The sequence below is a fragment of the Fukomys damarensis genome, unplaced genomic scaffold (assembly GCF_012274545.1).
Source record: "Fukomys damarensis isolate Sample0158 unplaced genomic scaffold, DMR_v1.0_HiC HiC_scaffold_14, whole genome shotgun sequence".
NCBI lineage: Eukaryota > Metazoa > Chordata > Mammalia > Rodentia > Bathyergidae > Fukomys > Fukomys damarensis.
In genome coordinates, this window is record NW_022900926.1 from 42,584,049 (window position 1) to 42,601,450 (window position 17,402).

Consider the following 17,402-nt stretch of genomic DNA (forward strand, 5'->3'; position numbering starts at 1 on the left):
GCCTAGTGGCAGAACTGGAGAGGGACCTGAGACCCTGGGGCACATTGTGCTGGGCAAGTACAGCCCAAAGCTCATGCCCTCTGCATTGCACCTGATGCCAAGGCCAGCTGTGCTGGTGAGATAGGAATATATTAATTTCCTGGACACCTGGTGTGCTAGAGAAAGATTAACACACGACAATATGGGGAGAGACTCAGATTTCTCCCTGTGGCTTACAGAGAGGGGATTGTTTGCATGCTGGTAAGAGGTAGAGTCAAACTCAGAGAGAATTATGTTACAATAAACACAACATCTCGCCCCAGGGGCCTGCTTGAGTATTTGAGGGCAGCAGCAGAACCTTCCCTCACTGAAGAGGGGCATAGTTCGAAGTTGTCCCAACCGAGGAGAAGCCCGACCCATAGGCTGGTCCCTTTCTAAAGTCAACTAACTCTCACCCTTTGACTTGTGGCCCTGAGTTGTGCTGAGCTGGCTGCAGAAACTCTCAACAGCACTTGGGACATTGCACTGGACTTAACAGGGCTGCAGCCTCCAGAAATCATGCCCTCGGTGGATGACATTTTAGAGCACATAGGAGAATTCCACTTTTTCCAGAAGCAAACATTTTTCCTCTTAGCTTTTTTCTCAGCCGCCTTCACCCCCATCTATGTGGGCATCGTCTTCCTGGGCTTCACCCCCAACCACCGCTGCTGGAGCCCTGGGGTGGCTGAGCTGAGCCAGAGATGTGGCTGGAGCCTGGCTGAGGAGCTCAACTACACAGTGCCAGGCCTGGGGGCTGTGGACAAAGCCTTCCTTCGCCAGTGCATGCAGTACGAGGTGGACTGGAACCAGAGCACCCTCAGCTGCACGGACCCTCTGTCCAGCCTGTCTGACAACAGGAGTCGCCTGTCACTGGTCCCCTGTCAGCACGGCTGGGTTTATGACATGCCTGGCTCCTCCATCGTCACCGAGGTAAGTGAATGCAGCACTGGGGGTGGGGTGGGGCGATTATAACTGAACTTCTCTTAAGGAAGAAGTCAGGAAAGTCTTTGTTTTTAGAATTGCCTAGACCTGCCCTTTGGACTTAATGTATATTATAAAATCCTAGCTTCCAAGTGAAAATATGCAGCTTGTAATTTGTCTAGGGTATGAGTGGATTAGTTAAAACTCCCTCAGGGCCAGGATTTAGCTCAGTGGTGCTGCCACCTGTCTAACAAGCACAAGGTCCTGAGTTCGAGCCCCAGTACCTCCCACCCCCAAAAAAAAAACTGTCTGTCTCAGATTCTGACAGTGATTCTAGTTCATGCAAGTCTCAGCAGTAAGTAACAAGTGAAGGACTTGATGCCAGGAAAGGGAATGTTTTCAAGCTTTCTGTTTTTCTGGAAGCCTTACCTCTCTCTCTATTCTGCCATCACACAAGTGACAGTGGAGAGCATGTGGCACTCACCTGAATGATACTTCACTGTGTGAATCACTGTGCCTTCCTCTTGATGACTGTTTGTTCCTCTTTAATTTGCTCAGTGTCCAAGTGAAACCATTTGGGCTGGAGATTATGCTGTGGCACAATTGCTTTTATCAAAAATTAAAATCATAGCAAAATCTAATTATGAAGCTTTGTTCCAATAAGAGAAAAGAATTCATGGCAAAGGAATTGAAGGCAAAGGAAAATGGAAGAGAAAAAACTGTCCTGAAAGTAAAAGTGAGCTCTCTGGGTTAATTGAAAGGACCACTTGTGTAATGTGAAGACGTGTTGTGCATACAAACAGTGGGGCAGAGGAGCCTCATGTGAAAAATCGGAATAGTTGTGTGCATTGTAGCGGCTCATGGACCTAACACTATAGAAGTCTACGAGGCTCTACAGCATGGCTAATCTCATCTTTTTGTACAGAAAAGAGAAAACTGAGGCCGAGAGTGGAACAAAGTTTTGTGCCAGCCAGCCACAGATTGAGTGACATCAAGATTAACTCTAAAAGCCAAATGTTTTCCAGGCCAGCACCTGCTGACCCTGCTTCCTGTCTTATTTCAAGTAAAGCAAGTGCAACAACCATTAGCAGAACTCTCTGAATCCCTTACTGTGAAAAAGTTAGCTAAAACAAATGCTCAGCAACCCAGTTTCCTCCTGGCTGCACATGTGTTATGTCCATACAGCTCTTTCCCTCTGTGTATTAAAAGTAGGAAAGAAAATGGATTCATTTGTAGGTGGAATCATTCTGTGTGTGTGGCTGATTAGCTGCCACTCTAGTTTAGCCAAATGTCATGCTGCAAGGTGGGATGCTAGATGGATGTCTGGACCAAGTGTTTTGGCAGCATAAAGAACATTAACATGGTCAAGAAACAGTTGGGTTGCTGTCATTCAGCCACACCAGCTCAGTATGAAGAATATTTAGTGAGCTCCTGGCTGAGTTGTATCTAACAGGATTATGCTTTCTTTCCCTCTCGGCCTGGAACACGTCTCACATCTGGACAGTTCAACCTAGTGTGTGCCAACTCCTGGATGCTGGACCTGTTTCAGTCAGCTGTGAATGTAGGGTTTTTTATTGGTGCTGTGGGCATCGGCTACCTAGCAGACAGGTAGGTGAAACACTTGTAGGGTAACTTCACAGTGTTAGATTTCTCCCACCATTTTGGTAATATGACCTGTGCCTTTATTTTTAAATGATCTATGGTCAGAGAGGGATGTTTCAGCACTAAGCAGCAATTTTTGCTTGTAGGCTATCCAACAGGTAAGATCCAGAAAAGAAAGTAAAAGATGATTTAATCCCTTTTATAATTCTTATTTTATACTTTGCCCTTATTGCCACCAACTTGGTCATGAGCCATCAGAGCCTGGGAGTTTCTTCCCATCTTCTGCTGTCCCTCCCACACCAGGGCCCTCAGCACCAGGTGGAGCAAAGACTATCCAAATTGTCTGTCAGCCTGCAGACTTCCTGAATTGCGTTCCTGGGGCCACATGGGATTGTGTGTACAGAATCTTGCATATAATGAGTCTAAAAAAAATGGAACTGGCCTGTGTATACCAGGAGATGTGCAGACCCTTCCACAAAGCCAGTGTCCCTCCAGAGAGGAGAAGAGGCCATATAGCAATTGCCCTCTCAGAGGACTTGTCTCCATGTCTCTATATTCAGTGTTCACACTAACCAAGACAGCCCTGTATCTGATTCATCCAGCATTTTAGAATCCCACATTCACTTAAAGTGCCTTAGAATGTTAGTCTCTGATCTATTGATGAGCAACTTGATATTTTTGGGCTCCCCCAAAAGGGAAAGGAACTTGCTTTATGTTAGATAAGCACTTAAGCTAACTTGGCCACCCAGGCCAGTTACCTAATATTCATAATGTTGACTACATACTGAGTGTTTGCTAGGTGCCGGGCACTGTGTGTAAGGCTTTGGACAGACCATTCTCTTCAATCATCAGCCACCTAGTAAGATAGATAGATATATGTATGCAAATATATAGACAGTGTGATCAAATAATTTGACGAATATTTAAACTAAAATAAATTTAGTACAGTAGAAGACTCATTTCCATTAAGCTGCCCCAAAACACTGCCCCTCACTCCCAACATGCTTATCCCATGGTTCTTGCCACATCCTGAAACAGTTCTGGCAGGCTTTTTTCCTGGGAGTCTTTAGTCGCACTGTCATGCCTGTCTGGATGCCTTGCACTGATTTAAAAAATTTACCTTTCATAGTCATTTTGGCTTCGGGGAAGAGCCAGACATCACCAGTGATGGATCCAGTGAATAAGGTAGATGAGGACACGTGGCGGTGTCTTCACAAGACTGCTTTTCTGTGGGATAGCACTGTCCAGTAGCAGTCACTGTGTGTTTTTTTTTAAATCAGACCTGGTAAAGACAATCAGGAAAGAATTTCTGCTGCAGAAAGGACTGCTTCCAACACTGCTTCAGAAAGTAAGAAGACGGATGGGATAAATGCGTTTGAAGTGAGGGAGGGTGTTTTGAGAGGGATTCACAGCAATGTGCTTTTTAGTGTAATAAATTTTTTTTAATTTAAGCAAACACTATTTTTGACCAGCCCTTTTAACTATGTAGAAATATATGCAGTATGCAACTATATGACTTCATACTTATATATAATATATATGACTTAATTATATTTATATATAAAATACGTATTTAACTCTGAAATAAATGTAAATATACTTTGTACTCATTACCCTCCCATGTCCTCCTCAACTGCAACTATGATATGACCAGACCTGTGAGTATAATTATAAAGGTAGGCAAATATGTTTTCTGCTTGTATGACATTCTCAGGCTGACTAAAAGCAGCCAATGTGTTGGCAGTACCCAAGGAGAGCTCAATGCCCTTACATGGCCTGGGCCCACATGGCATCCCAGGAGGAAGGGTAACAGCTGAGGGTGTGGACTAAAGGGCCATTCTGTCATCACCATCACTGTTCGTGGTAACCATCTGCTCAGCCTTTCTGACAGGGCCTTCCCCGAGGCTTGCTGTGGGAGGTTTGTGAGGTGGACAGGAAGGTCATTGTTTTTACTGTTATCACCCCAGAACCAAGGACAGCTGTTTGGAGTTGGTAGAGTAAGTCAAGACAGATTCATTGAAAAAGGACACCCAGGGTCCAGCCTTGCTCTCTGAGGCAGCTGGTTGGCAGCTCCTTGTGCCCTGTTAGCTGGGAACTCCAAAAACTTACCACCCTTCCAGGGAAGCACAGGAGCTCTCAGAATGTGGGCTTCAGACATCAGTTAATAATTATTCTCATCCCACTCCAGGAGTAGGAGTCAGGTTCCAACTCCCTCCTGAGGGTACATTGCTGAGTGATAATGCCCGGTCAGTTATCCTCCTCCTTAAATGACCTCATCGGTCTGCTCTTGCAGGGGAAGTCCTCCCTGGAAAGCAGATGTTCAGTATTCCTACCCAAGAGATAGTGCACACGCCTTCATTTCCTCTCCCTCCCTCTCTCTCTTTCTTTCCAGATTAAACTCAGAGCCTTTGCTGTGAGCTATGCTCCCAGCCCTTTTTTATTTTTATTTTAGGACAGTCTGGCTAAGTGGCTATATTATATAGCCCAGTCTGTGCTCCAATTTGCAGACTTCCTGCTTTTAGCCTCTCAGAGTGTTAGGATTACAGGCATGTGGCACCATGCTCAGCTTCTACTTCTTTTTCTTAAGCTGTCTGGAAGTGTTGTGGTCATGGACCATTCTGTTCTATTTGTGCATTCATGAGAGAGGGCACAGGGGATCAGAGAAGTAAGATGGTCTGCATGGGGTTTGAAAAATATGAAGCAATTTATCTTTTGCATACTTAATACCTATGAGTTTCAGATTTTATACAAGAATGTCATGGGAATCCACTTTATCCACACATCAAATAATCTTTCCATAAAATATAATTGTCCTCCATGAAGAATTTTAAAAATATACTCTAATGGCTAATCATGGTGTCTTTTTGAAGAAAACCAGGAAGACAGTGAATAGGATGTAAATAAGGATACTGGGAAGGAAGTTAGGAAGGAAGGAAGGGAGGGAAAAAGAAGGGGGAGGGAGGGAGGAAGGAAGGAAGGATTTAAAAATGAGGCTTAACAGCAAGTCTACTTCCCAAGGGCTGTCAGCAAAAAAAGGCAAGTCATATGATAGAGAATTTGAAAATAAAATTCTCATAAGATAGATAACTTATTTCTTCATCCATACCTCCTAAGAAAGGATTTCTGTGTATCATCTGAAACACAAAAAAAGCAATTCTTCATCACTTCTGGGTTTTTCATTCTCATGATAAGTGGTAATAAGTGCCAGATTTAGAGTCACGTCCATAGATGTTTAACAACTGGCTCTCTGCAGGGACCATGGCCCATTATAAGCTACCAAAGTGAAGTCACTGGACAGAAGTGGCTAGAAATTTGCACTGTTACACAGCATTTCTACCACCTCACTACAGTAGACACAAATAACCTCAGGAGAATAGATGGTCAAAAATAGTCAAATAATTAGGAAGTAGTATATTTTACAAGTTTATTACATTTATTTTTAATGTAACTATTTCATTGTAAGTATATATAATCTAATTTTCAATAATGGCTGTGTTTAACAAGTAGCTTTCAATTTTTCTGAGTCTAATAAAAATTAGCTCCCATGAGCCAATATCCACTGTCCCCATATCCTGTTGGACCCAGATCAAAGCAGAAGCAAAGTCCCAGTAGGTTGTATCCCAATACACCCAATTATACAAGATCTTCCAAAACAAGTTTTCCACTGACTACTATGTGCGGGTTGATTCACTGAGTACCCTCACTTGTTACTATTTCATTTAAGATTACAGCAGCTTTTAAGGTAGATTTTATTATCCATCACTTACAGAGGAAGAAACTACAGTACAGTGAAATTAAAGCACTGCTTTCCAAATGCTAATGTGCATACAAATCACCTGGGATCCCGGTAGAAGTGAGGTTCTGATTCAGTCACTCTGACAGGCCTGACAGTCTGCATCTGGAACCGTCCCCTAAATGATGCTTGTCCATGCCCTCCCCACTTCACTGAAAGTTCTGGACCACATACCAAGTAGCAAGCAGCAAAAGGAATTACCAAGTTGGCAGTACTGGGTGCCCACCCCTCCTCTCCTGGTTTATCTGTTTATTTTTCATGTAATAATTTAAATTTATCTTTTGGAGGGAGGGGATCTCCAACCACTACCCAAGACCACCACAATTTCTTCTAGCAATGCCTTAGCTTTTTTTGTTTTTTTAATAGTAGTGTATCCTTAATTGAAACATGTTCCACCGTGAAGTTTCTCTACATCATGGATTGGGTTTCGTTGCTTAAATTCTCCAATGATGAATATTCCTCCTTCCTTATCCAAGGATTTCATCCATTACAGGAGCATCACTGTTATCCTGAGTGCCTAAACCAGCCATGAATGCTGAAGAATTACCACTAAAGCAAATATTTATAGATTATAAAATCTAAGGATAAAAGAAAGGGTTTAAAGCAGGACATTGTTGGGAGGGTTAAATTAAGTAACACGTGACTCTGGAAGATTTTTAATTAAAAGCCAAGGGCTTATATATTTACAACAGAGCAATTAACAGAGAATCAGGAAATAATGTGGCCAAGGAGAGCTTTAAGAAGTTTAGTAGTTTGTGTTAATTACTAATGTCACTGCTTGAACTTTAAATTTCAAGTTTAAAACATTAAATGTCTAAAATAATTATTAATGATTATCTTAGTTACTTTTCTTGTTGCTGAGATAAGATGCCTGACACCCAAAGTTAAAGGAAGAAAGGCTTATTTTCGTTCAGTTTGTTGAGGTTTCAGTTCATAGTTAGCTGACTCCAAGGCAGGGCATGGCAGAGGGGCATCTCAGAGGAGAAACAGTTCGTGACAGGCAGAAGGTAGGAAAAGCAGTGAAACAGCAAGCAGCAAGTAACAAGAGACCACAGCAGCCCTCTTTCTGTCCTTTGCATTCTGTCCAGCCTACCCACCCTCAGGGCAGGTAGCACTCACACCGAGGCAGGGCCTTCCCATTATTTGCTCCCAGAATGACCCCACACTCATCAATGGAGTAAGTTAGTAATCACATATCCTTGGTCTCAGCATCTCACATTCTAGATCCACCTCCCTGAAAAGCCCCACCTATGACCACAGGAGGCTTTGTGGGGATGTCTAACAAGCCATAACAATGATGCTATGGGTAATGCAAATGATTAATTCGTATTTGAAATAGTAACCAGAACATTCTTGCCTATTAACAAAAGCAGCAATTATAAAATCCTCATCCACCATTAGGATATACAATACTAGTAATAAATACTTTTTACTAGTAATAAATGGGTAAAATGAAGACTAGATATAACACTGTTTTCTATGAAATATTTTCAAAATTTCCAGAGAGCAAATTAGGATGACTTTTAGAACACAACTAGGAGGACACGATGAGAATTTAAGTGGGCCCCAAGTGTATTCTCTGACAGCCAGTTGTTTTAGTCCATGTTCTGTTACTGTAATGTAATACCTGATGCTGAGTAACTCTACAAAGAAAAGAGGTTTATTTAGCCTGTAATTCTGGAGGTTTGCTTGCATGGTACCACATCAGCTCTAGTGAGGATCTCTCAGTAGATGGTGTAATAATGATGGAAGCATTTAATAATAGAGATCTACTTCATTGCTTTATGCCACATTTTAAATTGAGCATTGACAATGCATTATTTTAATTGTAACTCTGACAGTATTTCTATCTAGAGATCTGTTGCCATTTTTGTCTTCAGTGAAATTTTTGTCCACAAGAAAGGCAGGATTACAATTTTTCTAACAGATTGAGTTGGTGTAGTTTCTTGGTTAACAAAAGTATTCTTGTAACTTTGAGGCTTTGACTTCGTGACTATTCATGGTGAGTGGAAAAGCACACCACACTGTACAGTATCAGCCAGGTTATGTATGCACTCATAGAACCTAGAAGGACACTTCCAAAACAGTTGCTATGACAACAAATGGCTTTATTCTTTGCTCTTTGTGTTTTTGTTTCCTATAATGTACATATTAACTTTTCAAAACTAAAAATTACTTTTAAAGCTCAAAAAGAAAATGTTGGGAACATGTATGCAAGAAAGAGATCACATTACAAAACAGGAAGCTAGGGAGTGATTCAAGGATCAATTTGCTTTTATACAACTCACTCTCTCGAGAACCTCCTTAATCCCCCTTGAGGGCAGGGCCCCTAAAAACCTAAGGATCTCCCACTAGGCTCCACCTCTACGCAGTTCATCTCCTAACACTCCCACCATGAAGACCAAGTTTCCAACACATGCATCCTTGGAGAACAAAACATCCAAACCTTAACACCAGCTTTGCAAACAGAGGAAGAAAACAAGACTACACTGAGCTCCTTGTCCTTAAGAACTTACTTAATCTATTCTCAGGTCAGATAAGCCTTTTCCATATGAAGGAATCAAGTATGGTTGAATAACTTGCCCAACACCATAGTAAGTAGTAAGACCATGATTAAACCGAGGTTGCCAATTTTTTGCTTTATTTTAGGACAACTCTCCGGAGTTCCTAAACTAATGAAAGCTAAGTTCCCTCAAATCTAAAGTATGGAGTTCGTCCTACCAGGATGCTCAGTAACAAAAGCACTTTGGAATCATAGTATGTGAAACCAAAGACAGACTTCTAAAGACCACAAAATTTCGAAAGTACTGTTAAAAATGAAGGGGCATGTATACTGAACATCAAATTTTATTTTTCCCAAAGCAAACGTGGACAGTTGGTTGAGACTGTTAATGCAAAAAACCCAGCTCATAGGGTGATGTAAGACCTAAATAGGCCCTTGGGGTATTAGCACTGGGTGGCCTGGAAGGACAAACCCCTCTTGAATGACTGCCACAGTGAGTAGCTGAGAAGAATCTTCAGCCCTGGAGAGAACAAGGCTCATTGTGCATCAATTTTATACTTAGTATACCAACAAAAGCTCCTAAACAGAACCAAAATCAGGAACTGTCTTTGTGAATATAAACCCGTGACTGAAATTTAGAGTTAGTTTCTGCTTTTGATTACGTTTCCATAACTCTCATGAATTTTCTACAATTTTTATGAATCAGATTTAATTGTGCTTGCTTTTGTTGTTTATCTCTCTGCAGGTTTGGCCGTAAAATCTGCCTCTTCATAACAATTCTCATAAATGCATCATCTGGGGTTCTCATGGCCATTTCCCCAAACTATACATGGATGTTATTATTTCGCTTGATCCAAGGACTGGTCAGCAAAGCAGGCTGGTTAATCAGCTACATCCTGAGTAAGAATGCTTACAGTTGCAGCTGTGAGAGCACGGGGACTACTTGGCTGCCAAAGTAGAGTCAGGTGGGGGTGGAAACAAGGACCCAGCTTCAAGGCTATGTTGGGAGATCTATTCTGTATCCAAAGAATTCTTTTAAACTGTCTAATCAACTCACTCTGCATTCCTCCTATGAAAAGAAAACAATGAAGGCAGAAACAAGGGTAAACATCATGCCACCCAGATTCCTACATAACTCTTTTGGAATTTTTGTTTTCTGGAGTGTTATGTAGAGAGGAAATGTAGCCCACTGGGCCCATTCAGATAAAAGATGTAATGATGAGAGGTATGTTTGGTGTATAAAGGACTTTATTGCTCTACATTCATCCATTCTAGGAAACCACAATAATCCTCAGTATGTATAAATAATTGTGATGGATATAGATAGGTCCAGCACCTCAGCAAGCCAGTTTATATAATATAAAATTATATAATTTACATCCTACTCATTAGTGGTCAGAGTATAGTTAAAATCCATGGACTGCGAGAGCATACTTAAATTCTAACAACAAAGCATTTTTAGAGCAATATTAAGAAAAATCAAGGCCATAATTAGATCTTGGAAATTAGCTCTCATCATTACGTTCTCTTTGGTTACATTTAAATAGCATGTACACATAGGGAAAGGGACATTTTGAAGTTAACTACTTCCAATAACAATAATGAAGCTCTCTTTAGACATGAGAGAACTAGGATGTATGTGCTTACAAATTCTGTAACAGAAAGAGGAGATGATTCTTCGCTGTGAGTTCAAGACCAGCCTGGGCTACATAGTGAGTTCCAGGTCAGTCTCAACTGTACAGTGAAACCCTGTCTCAAAAACCCAAAAAAAAAAAAAAAAAGAAAAAGAAAAGAAAAGAAAGAAAGAAAGAGGAGATGATTCTTAATACTATTCCTGCCAGGGCAGGTATCTTAAAAAAAATTGGTCAATGAAGGCGTTCATGTATGCAGTTACTCAACCAATAATTTGGTTTCTAGAATGTGCAGTATATAGAATTAAATTGCAGATGTGTATATTTCAGCAAAAGTTAAGCTCAGCCTCATCCCATTCATTTCTCTCTAGTCCCCCTGAATGTCCTTGAGTCTTTTATGTGTACCTTGTTATTACTCTGCTCCTCCTACCAGCCTTCCCCAAAATTTGCCCATGACCCAACCACCCCAACCACTTTGAAAGGCATTTGTATTATTGAGCACTGGCTTTCCCTCTTTTCTTTTTCTTTCTTCCTTCCTTCCTTCCTATCAATTTATTAAGCTGTTTTTAAATATTTCAAATAAGTCATAGTTTTTTATAGAAATATTTTAGGGTATATTTCTGTTTGGTTTATAAATAGTTGAAGACTTTAACATATTTGCCAAACATTTAAAGCCAAAATTGTGATTTGTGTAACATCTGGAACTTCAATGGTACTATGTCTGTCATATAAAAACAACTATCCCCTCGTTCCACGTACATCGACCTCATACATCTGCCGCAGTGCAGTCATGGGATGGGAAAAAGCTGATTGCTATACCATGTGCGGTGAGTGCTGTGCTGGTGAACTGGCTCTTGAAAAGTAAAAAAGCCCTGATTTGTAGTGTCTTCCAACTTTCCAGGTTTAAATACTTCCACCATGGCTGATTTCAAGACAATAATAAGTTTAACAACCTGTTTCCAAAATTCCTGAAAATTTAAAAATGTGCTCTTGCAGCCAGTACTTCCTGATTCCAGCCCACTTTTCAGTTTTCAGCCTTTGACGCAAATAAACAGGATTGTAAAGGAAATGTTTACCCTTCAAGAGAACAACTTACAAGAAGGTGTCCATTTATATAAAAGTTGTCTGCAATGTAAATTTAATGTTTGATACATTTATTTTGATCTTGAGTTATCACTGTCTTATTAGTCTAGATGAAAATTCTGCACTCAAGTGAAATGCAGTTACGTTTATTTGACTCCAAACTTATTCTATAAATCAAACTTTTTTGTTCACATTGGCATTTATAGAAATCCTATTAATTGATACAACAGCAATAACTATAACAAAATAAGCTCCAAAGAACATTTTTAAACGTTCATAGAGTTGTATAGAAAATCCTATTTGCCCCATATTTTTGAGGCTGGCATTCTGGGTTTCCATATAGCCTGACAGCCACTCACAGTGGTGCTGAAGTGTGCTGACCTTTTGGATTCTCTCTGCAGTTACAGAATTTGTTGGGCTGAGCTATCGGAGAACAGTGGGGATTTTTTACCAAGCCTCCTTTACCATTGGGCTCCTGGTGCTAGCAGGGGTGGCATATGCCCTTCCTCACTGGAGGTGGCTGCAGCTTGCTGTCACTCTGCCCAACTTCTGCTTCCTGCTCTATTACTGGTAAGTCTATTTTAAATGAAAAGAAAATATATTAAAGTCATTTCTTTTGTTAAAATCTGTACAATATGCTTCTAAATTCTAGAGTTTCCTTTGTTTTTCAGGCCTGTTTCACAGGAATTCCAATTCCAAGTTTCCGAGATAAAAATTACATGCTCCCTCTTGGGGAATCAAATGTCTTTTCACTTTGGGCAGAAGATTTTTGTAACCTGGATCTTACATTTCAGATAATTTATTTGGTGTTTAAATTAGCTTCCAGCAGCTGTGGTACAACTTAGACTGCAGACCTTTAAGAGATCAACAATCTTGCTCTTGCTGTTCTATTCCTCCTTGGTGGAAGGTTTAGGATAGAGAAGGCCCAGCATGGCACTCATGTCACCACTCCACACCTATGCCCAAGGCAGACATTCCAAATCAATCACAGAACTCATTATTCCACTAGGGCCAACATGGCACTCCAGGACCACAGCAATCATTCACCATTACCAAAGCAAGTTAAGTATATTTCCCAAAGGAAACACACAGAATATGACAGAATCTATTAGAAAACCACAGCATGAGTTTACCTGAAATAAAGTAGACAAGACGCTGGGTTACCAGGCCATATCCCCCTCCTGTGCAGCAAATCCATTCGTTTTTTTTTTTTTAACCTCCTGGACATACCAGCTTATTTTTCCTATAATTATCTTGCCTAAAAATTAAACATCTCAACCCTTCCCAAGAGGCCTGTTTCTTGTCCCAAAGCCAGTAAAACTGTGTTTTAGCTCTAGTTGCTGCAAAAAACACCACAGACTAGGTGCTTAAACAATAGACACTTACTTTTTTCCCACAGTTATCAGGGATAGGAAGTCAAAGAGCAAGGTGCTGGCCAATTTCTGTCCCACTTCATGCTTGTAGAGAGCCTCCTTCCCCTGTGTCTTTACATGACAAAAAGTAAGTGAGGAAAACTCTGATCTCACTTTCTTTTCTATTAAGGACACTAATCTCATCATTAGTATCACCTGATCTTAAAGCCTCGCCTAAACCCAGTTACATCCCAAAGGCCCCCCTCCATGTTCCACACTGGGGGTTGGGGCTTCAACCCTTCAACCCCCAGTGAATATGTCCACTGTACTCTGAGGTTAAAATTCTCATCTCCCTTGTCTTTCTGTGCTCATTTTACTCCTCTGAATCCACCCTTTTGTCCTATTCCCATTAGGAAATCTTATTTTTTTTCTCATTGAGTTTATTGGTGCATTTTAGGTATACAGTACAGTTACATTCATTATTGGGATCTTGTACCTTTACATGACAGGTCTTGGTTCTCATTTTTTCCCCTTGTCCCTGCCCTTCCTTCACCCCCTCTTCCCCTCCCCATTTACAAACACTTTATTTCCATTTTTTATTTTGTCATATTTTTTTCTTTCCCCTACCCTTCCCACTTTCCCTACACCGTTAGCCCTTTTCTTCCTATTTCACATTGTCAATTATGTCATTAGGATCTTATGCACTATTATAGTTTTTCACACCAGAGAAACTATTCAGTATTTACACATGTGTGACTTATTTATTTCACTTAGGAGTATATCCTCAATATGTATCCATTTTCCTATGAATGAATCTAATTTCTCATTATTTATGGCTGAGTAGTATTCCATTTTATAGAAAAACCACATCTTCTTTATCCAGTTTCCAACTAATGGGCAAATGGGCTGTTTCCAAGTTTTAGCTATTACAAACTGTGCTGATATAAACATAGGTGCACATATATCACCGTGATATAATTCTTTTAATTCTTTTGGAAAGATACCCAGAAGAGGGATGGCTGGGTCAAATGAAACCTCTAGTCCCAGCTCTTTGAGGTATCTCCATATTGATTTCCATAGTGGTTGCACCAGTCTGCACTCCCACCAACAATGGAGAAGGGTTCCTTTCTCCCCACAACCCCGCCAACATTTCTTATTGTTTGATTTCTTGATAGCAGCCATTCTTTGTGGGGTGAGCTGGAATCTCAGTGTTGTTTTCATCTGCATCTCTCGAATGACCAGTGATGTGGAAATATTAAAACAGAAACACTAAACTTGCTGGAAGATAAGTTAGGGAGAACTCTTGAAGACATTGGCATAGGAAAAGAATTTATGAACAAATTCCCATTAGCACGGGAACTAGCAGGAGGAATCAACAACTGGGATCTCATCTTATTAAAAAGCTTCTGCACTGGAAAAGAAACCACCAACAGAGCTAAGAGACTACCCACAATGTGGGAAAAAGTTTTTACCAGCTCCTCCTCAGACAAAGGGCTCTTATCTAGAATATATAAGGAACTCAAAACAATCAGCCCCCGCCAAATATAAAGACCCAATTCAAAAGTAGGCATCTGAAATGAACAGACATTTCTCAGACATAGAAGTAAAAGCAGCAAGTAAATATATGAAAAAATGTTCCACATCACTGGTCATTGGAGAGGAAATCTTATTTCTCAGCTGAATTGCTCCAGTAAAGTCCCTGCTGCTCTTCTAGACACTTGCTTACTGTCCTCTCACCCTTCTTCACACAGAAATTTGAAAATCCAGTTTCTCCATGTCATCGCCCTGTTTAAAAGTCTTTCAAAATTTCATTCCCCTGTGAATAAAGACCTAATATTTTAGCCTGTCAGACAAGCCTGCGTGTCATTCAAGTTCTCTGGCCACCTCTGAGCACTTTTTACCACTTGTGCTCAATAAAATCAAGTTGAAATTTTATACGTGGAGTGGCGAACTTCGTGACCGAGGTGCATCTTTGAAAGGCTGTTTGAGATGCAAAACAGGAAACAGGCTCCTGGAAGAAAGAACGCAGGGAAGGAGGCCAGTTAGAAACTACTGCAATTTTCATAGCAAGAGAAGTCAGGGCCTGAACTAAGGCACCGTGACTGAAAAAAGAAGGTGGAGTTTGGTGTCAGACCACATATGGAGGTCTAAAGGGAGGTGATATCCAGGAGAGGCTTGAGTGTCTGCATGTTGGTTGGGTGTCCCGAAGGAAGAGCAGGTTGGAAGGAATGCTGATGAACTGAGCTCTGGACACATGGAATTTGAGGTACTGAAAGGAAGTCACACCCAGATATCCAGAAGCCAGTGAAATTTAAGGATCTGGACTCACCGTAAATCTCACATATGCATTTGTTGTTGCTATGGGGGCAAATGAGTTCAATTAGAGGAAATAAATAGGAGAGAGAATAAATGGGAGAGAGAAGGGATAGGACCAGAGTCCAAGAAATCACCAAGGTTTGAAAGCTGAGCTGAGGAACAGGAATTGAGACCAAAGAAGAGCAAGGTGGCACCATCCAAAGGGGAGAGGAGAAGGTACAGACACAGAGGCAGGAACAGAAGCCACAGGTGACAGAGGCTCCAGTCAATCCGCAACCCCCAAAGCCTCCTACAGTGCCTGCCCAGGCCCAGGATGTGGTGGGGTGCTCCAAACCTGTGCATTCATCTCTGAAACCCTCATGTGTCACCGATTCTTGCCACCAACTGTGTACCTGCCATTTTGTTACCTGACTGGCGCAGTATGCTGTCAGATCTTTGAGGTCAGGTAGCCCTGGGGCCCTGGGGTCCACCTTTCTATTTTCAGGCCCCGGTAGATGACTGTCTAGCCTTTGCTTGAACTAGGATAATTTTTATTTTACTAAGCAAGCAACTGTACAATAGAACAAACCCAAAGCTTATATTCAGCGTACTTTCTATTGAGCTGGTATCTCCAACCCTGTCGTTTTTACCCAATGTTGCTAACTTTCAAAAAGTTATTTTCATTTTTATTCTATCAAATATTTCTTTAGCGATTTGTTTTAGCTCGGAGTCCATCCTGACTCCCCACCAGTAGGCTGCTTGGGTTCTTACCTACTCAGACCTGGTTCCCAAGTGCTCACCTCCCTTAGCAGCCCCATCCCTACTCAGGCATCAGTTGGCCAAACTGCCCCTGTGCTTCCTAAAGGGGTGGGTAGTGGAGATGCTCATGGGCACCAGGTGCCACCTGGAAAAATGGCCCTCTAGTGTCACAGCATGAGTCACGTGTTGGCTGCGGCTGAGCACAGTATGGTCCTGTTCCTGCCCCAGGTCTTAACCGAGAAGTTTTCTTGGCTATCTCTCCATGTTATTCCATAGAAACACCTACCTATGTGCTGCTGACTGAGCCCACCTTTCAGCAACTTCTCTCCTAAGCCAGGATCCCAACCAGGGCTTCCCCCCTTGACAGCGACCTGACAGCTTCTTCTTCCCACCCCTCCACCTCCCGCCACTCATTAGTTATTCTAAGTGTGGCCAATCCAGAGCGGATGCTTGGAGTCCGCTCAGGGTCTTGCGAGGGCTTCCTGATCCCTGGTAGATTCTAGCTCAAATCATGCTATCTGATTTTTATGTCCTCCCACCATCTGACCTCATATTCTTTCCTCTTTCTTTAGGAAATCAGCTTTTGGCACAATATATATATATTGTGTGTATGTGTGTGTGTGTGATCAAAATATACAATGAATGCTGAAATTTAAAACTTTATTGCTGAGCTTGGTGGTACACACCTATAATCCCAGCACTCGAGAGGCTGAGGCAGGAGGATCACTGCGAGTTTGCCTGGCCTGACTACCTAATGAGTTCTGCATAGGGAGATCTTATCTCAACAAAACACAACAAAAAAACTTTGTTACAGCAAAAGATGCATTGTCTCTAATCCTCTAGAATATATCCTTTTTACACCTTCACTTTAAACACACTTATCCCATCCTTGTCACTTTCAAAAGCAGTTCTGGAAGTCATCTTTTGTGCGTGTCTTTACCAAGTATGATCAGAAATATGGTGAATGTAGCTGCTGAGTGGCATCCAACAGCAAAGTAGACCTGTAAAAACATTACGGTGTGTCTTCATCTACATTATTCTCCACGTCAAGCACCATGCAACTTCTGAATCTTTCCCAGAGTTAAAATGACCGTGAAAGGTAAACACTTTGATCAATTCAGGACATCAAGACAGCCACAACAGTGCCACTAAAGTCATGAAAGAGAGCTGCCAGAACTGCTTCAGAAATTGGCAAGAACGCTGAGATGAGCAAGGGGGAATATTTGAGGGAGATTAATGACCACTTATCTTTCATAGTAATAAATTTTTAAAATTTAAACATTCATTGCAGGGTGTGGTGGCACATGTTTGTAATCCCATCACTTGGGAAGCTGAGGCAGGAGGATCACAGTGAGTTCCAAGCCAGCCAGATCTATATAGTGAGTTCAAGGCCAGCCTGAACTAAAGAGCAAAACCCTATCTCAAAAAAAAAAAAAAAAAAAAAA

At 41.4% G+C, this 17,402-nt stretch overlaps 1 protein-coding gene across 1 annotated transcript in view; it reads left to right on the forward strand.

Moving 5' to 3' along the window:
• Nucleotides 1-377: 377 nt before the first annotated feature.
• Nucleotides 378-17,402, forward strand: part of Slc22a2 (solute carrier family 22 member 2) — a 37,577-nt gene continuing 20,552 nt past the window's right edge. The window contains exons 1-4 of the mRNA XM_010631046.3: nucleotides 378-948; nucleotides 2,444-2,547; nucleotides 9,583-9,737; nucleotides 11,953-12,121. Of these exons, the coding sequence (XP_010629348.1) occupies nucleotides 538-948; nucleotides 2,444-2,547; nucleotides 9,583-9,737; nucleotides 11,953-12,121 (839 nt within the window). The 5' untranslated portion in view covers nucleotides 378-537. The remainder of the gene's footprint in view (nucleotides 949-2,443; nucleotides 2,548-9,582; nucleotides 9,738-11,952; nucleotides 12,122-17,402) is intronic.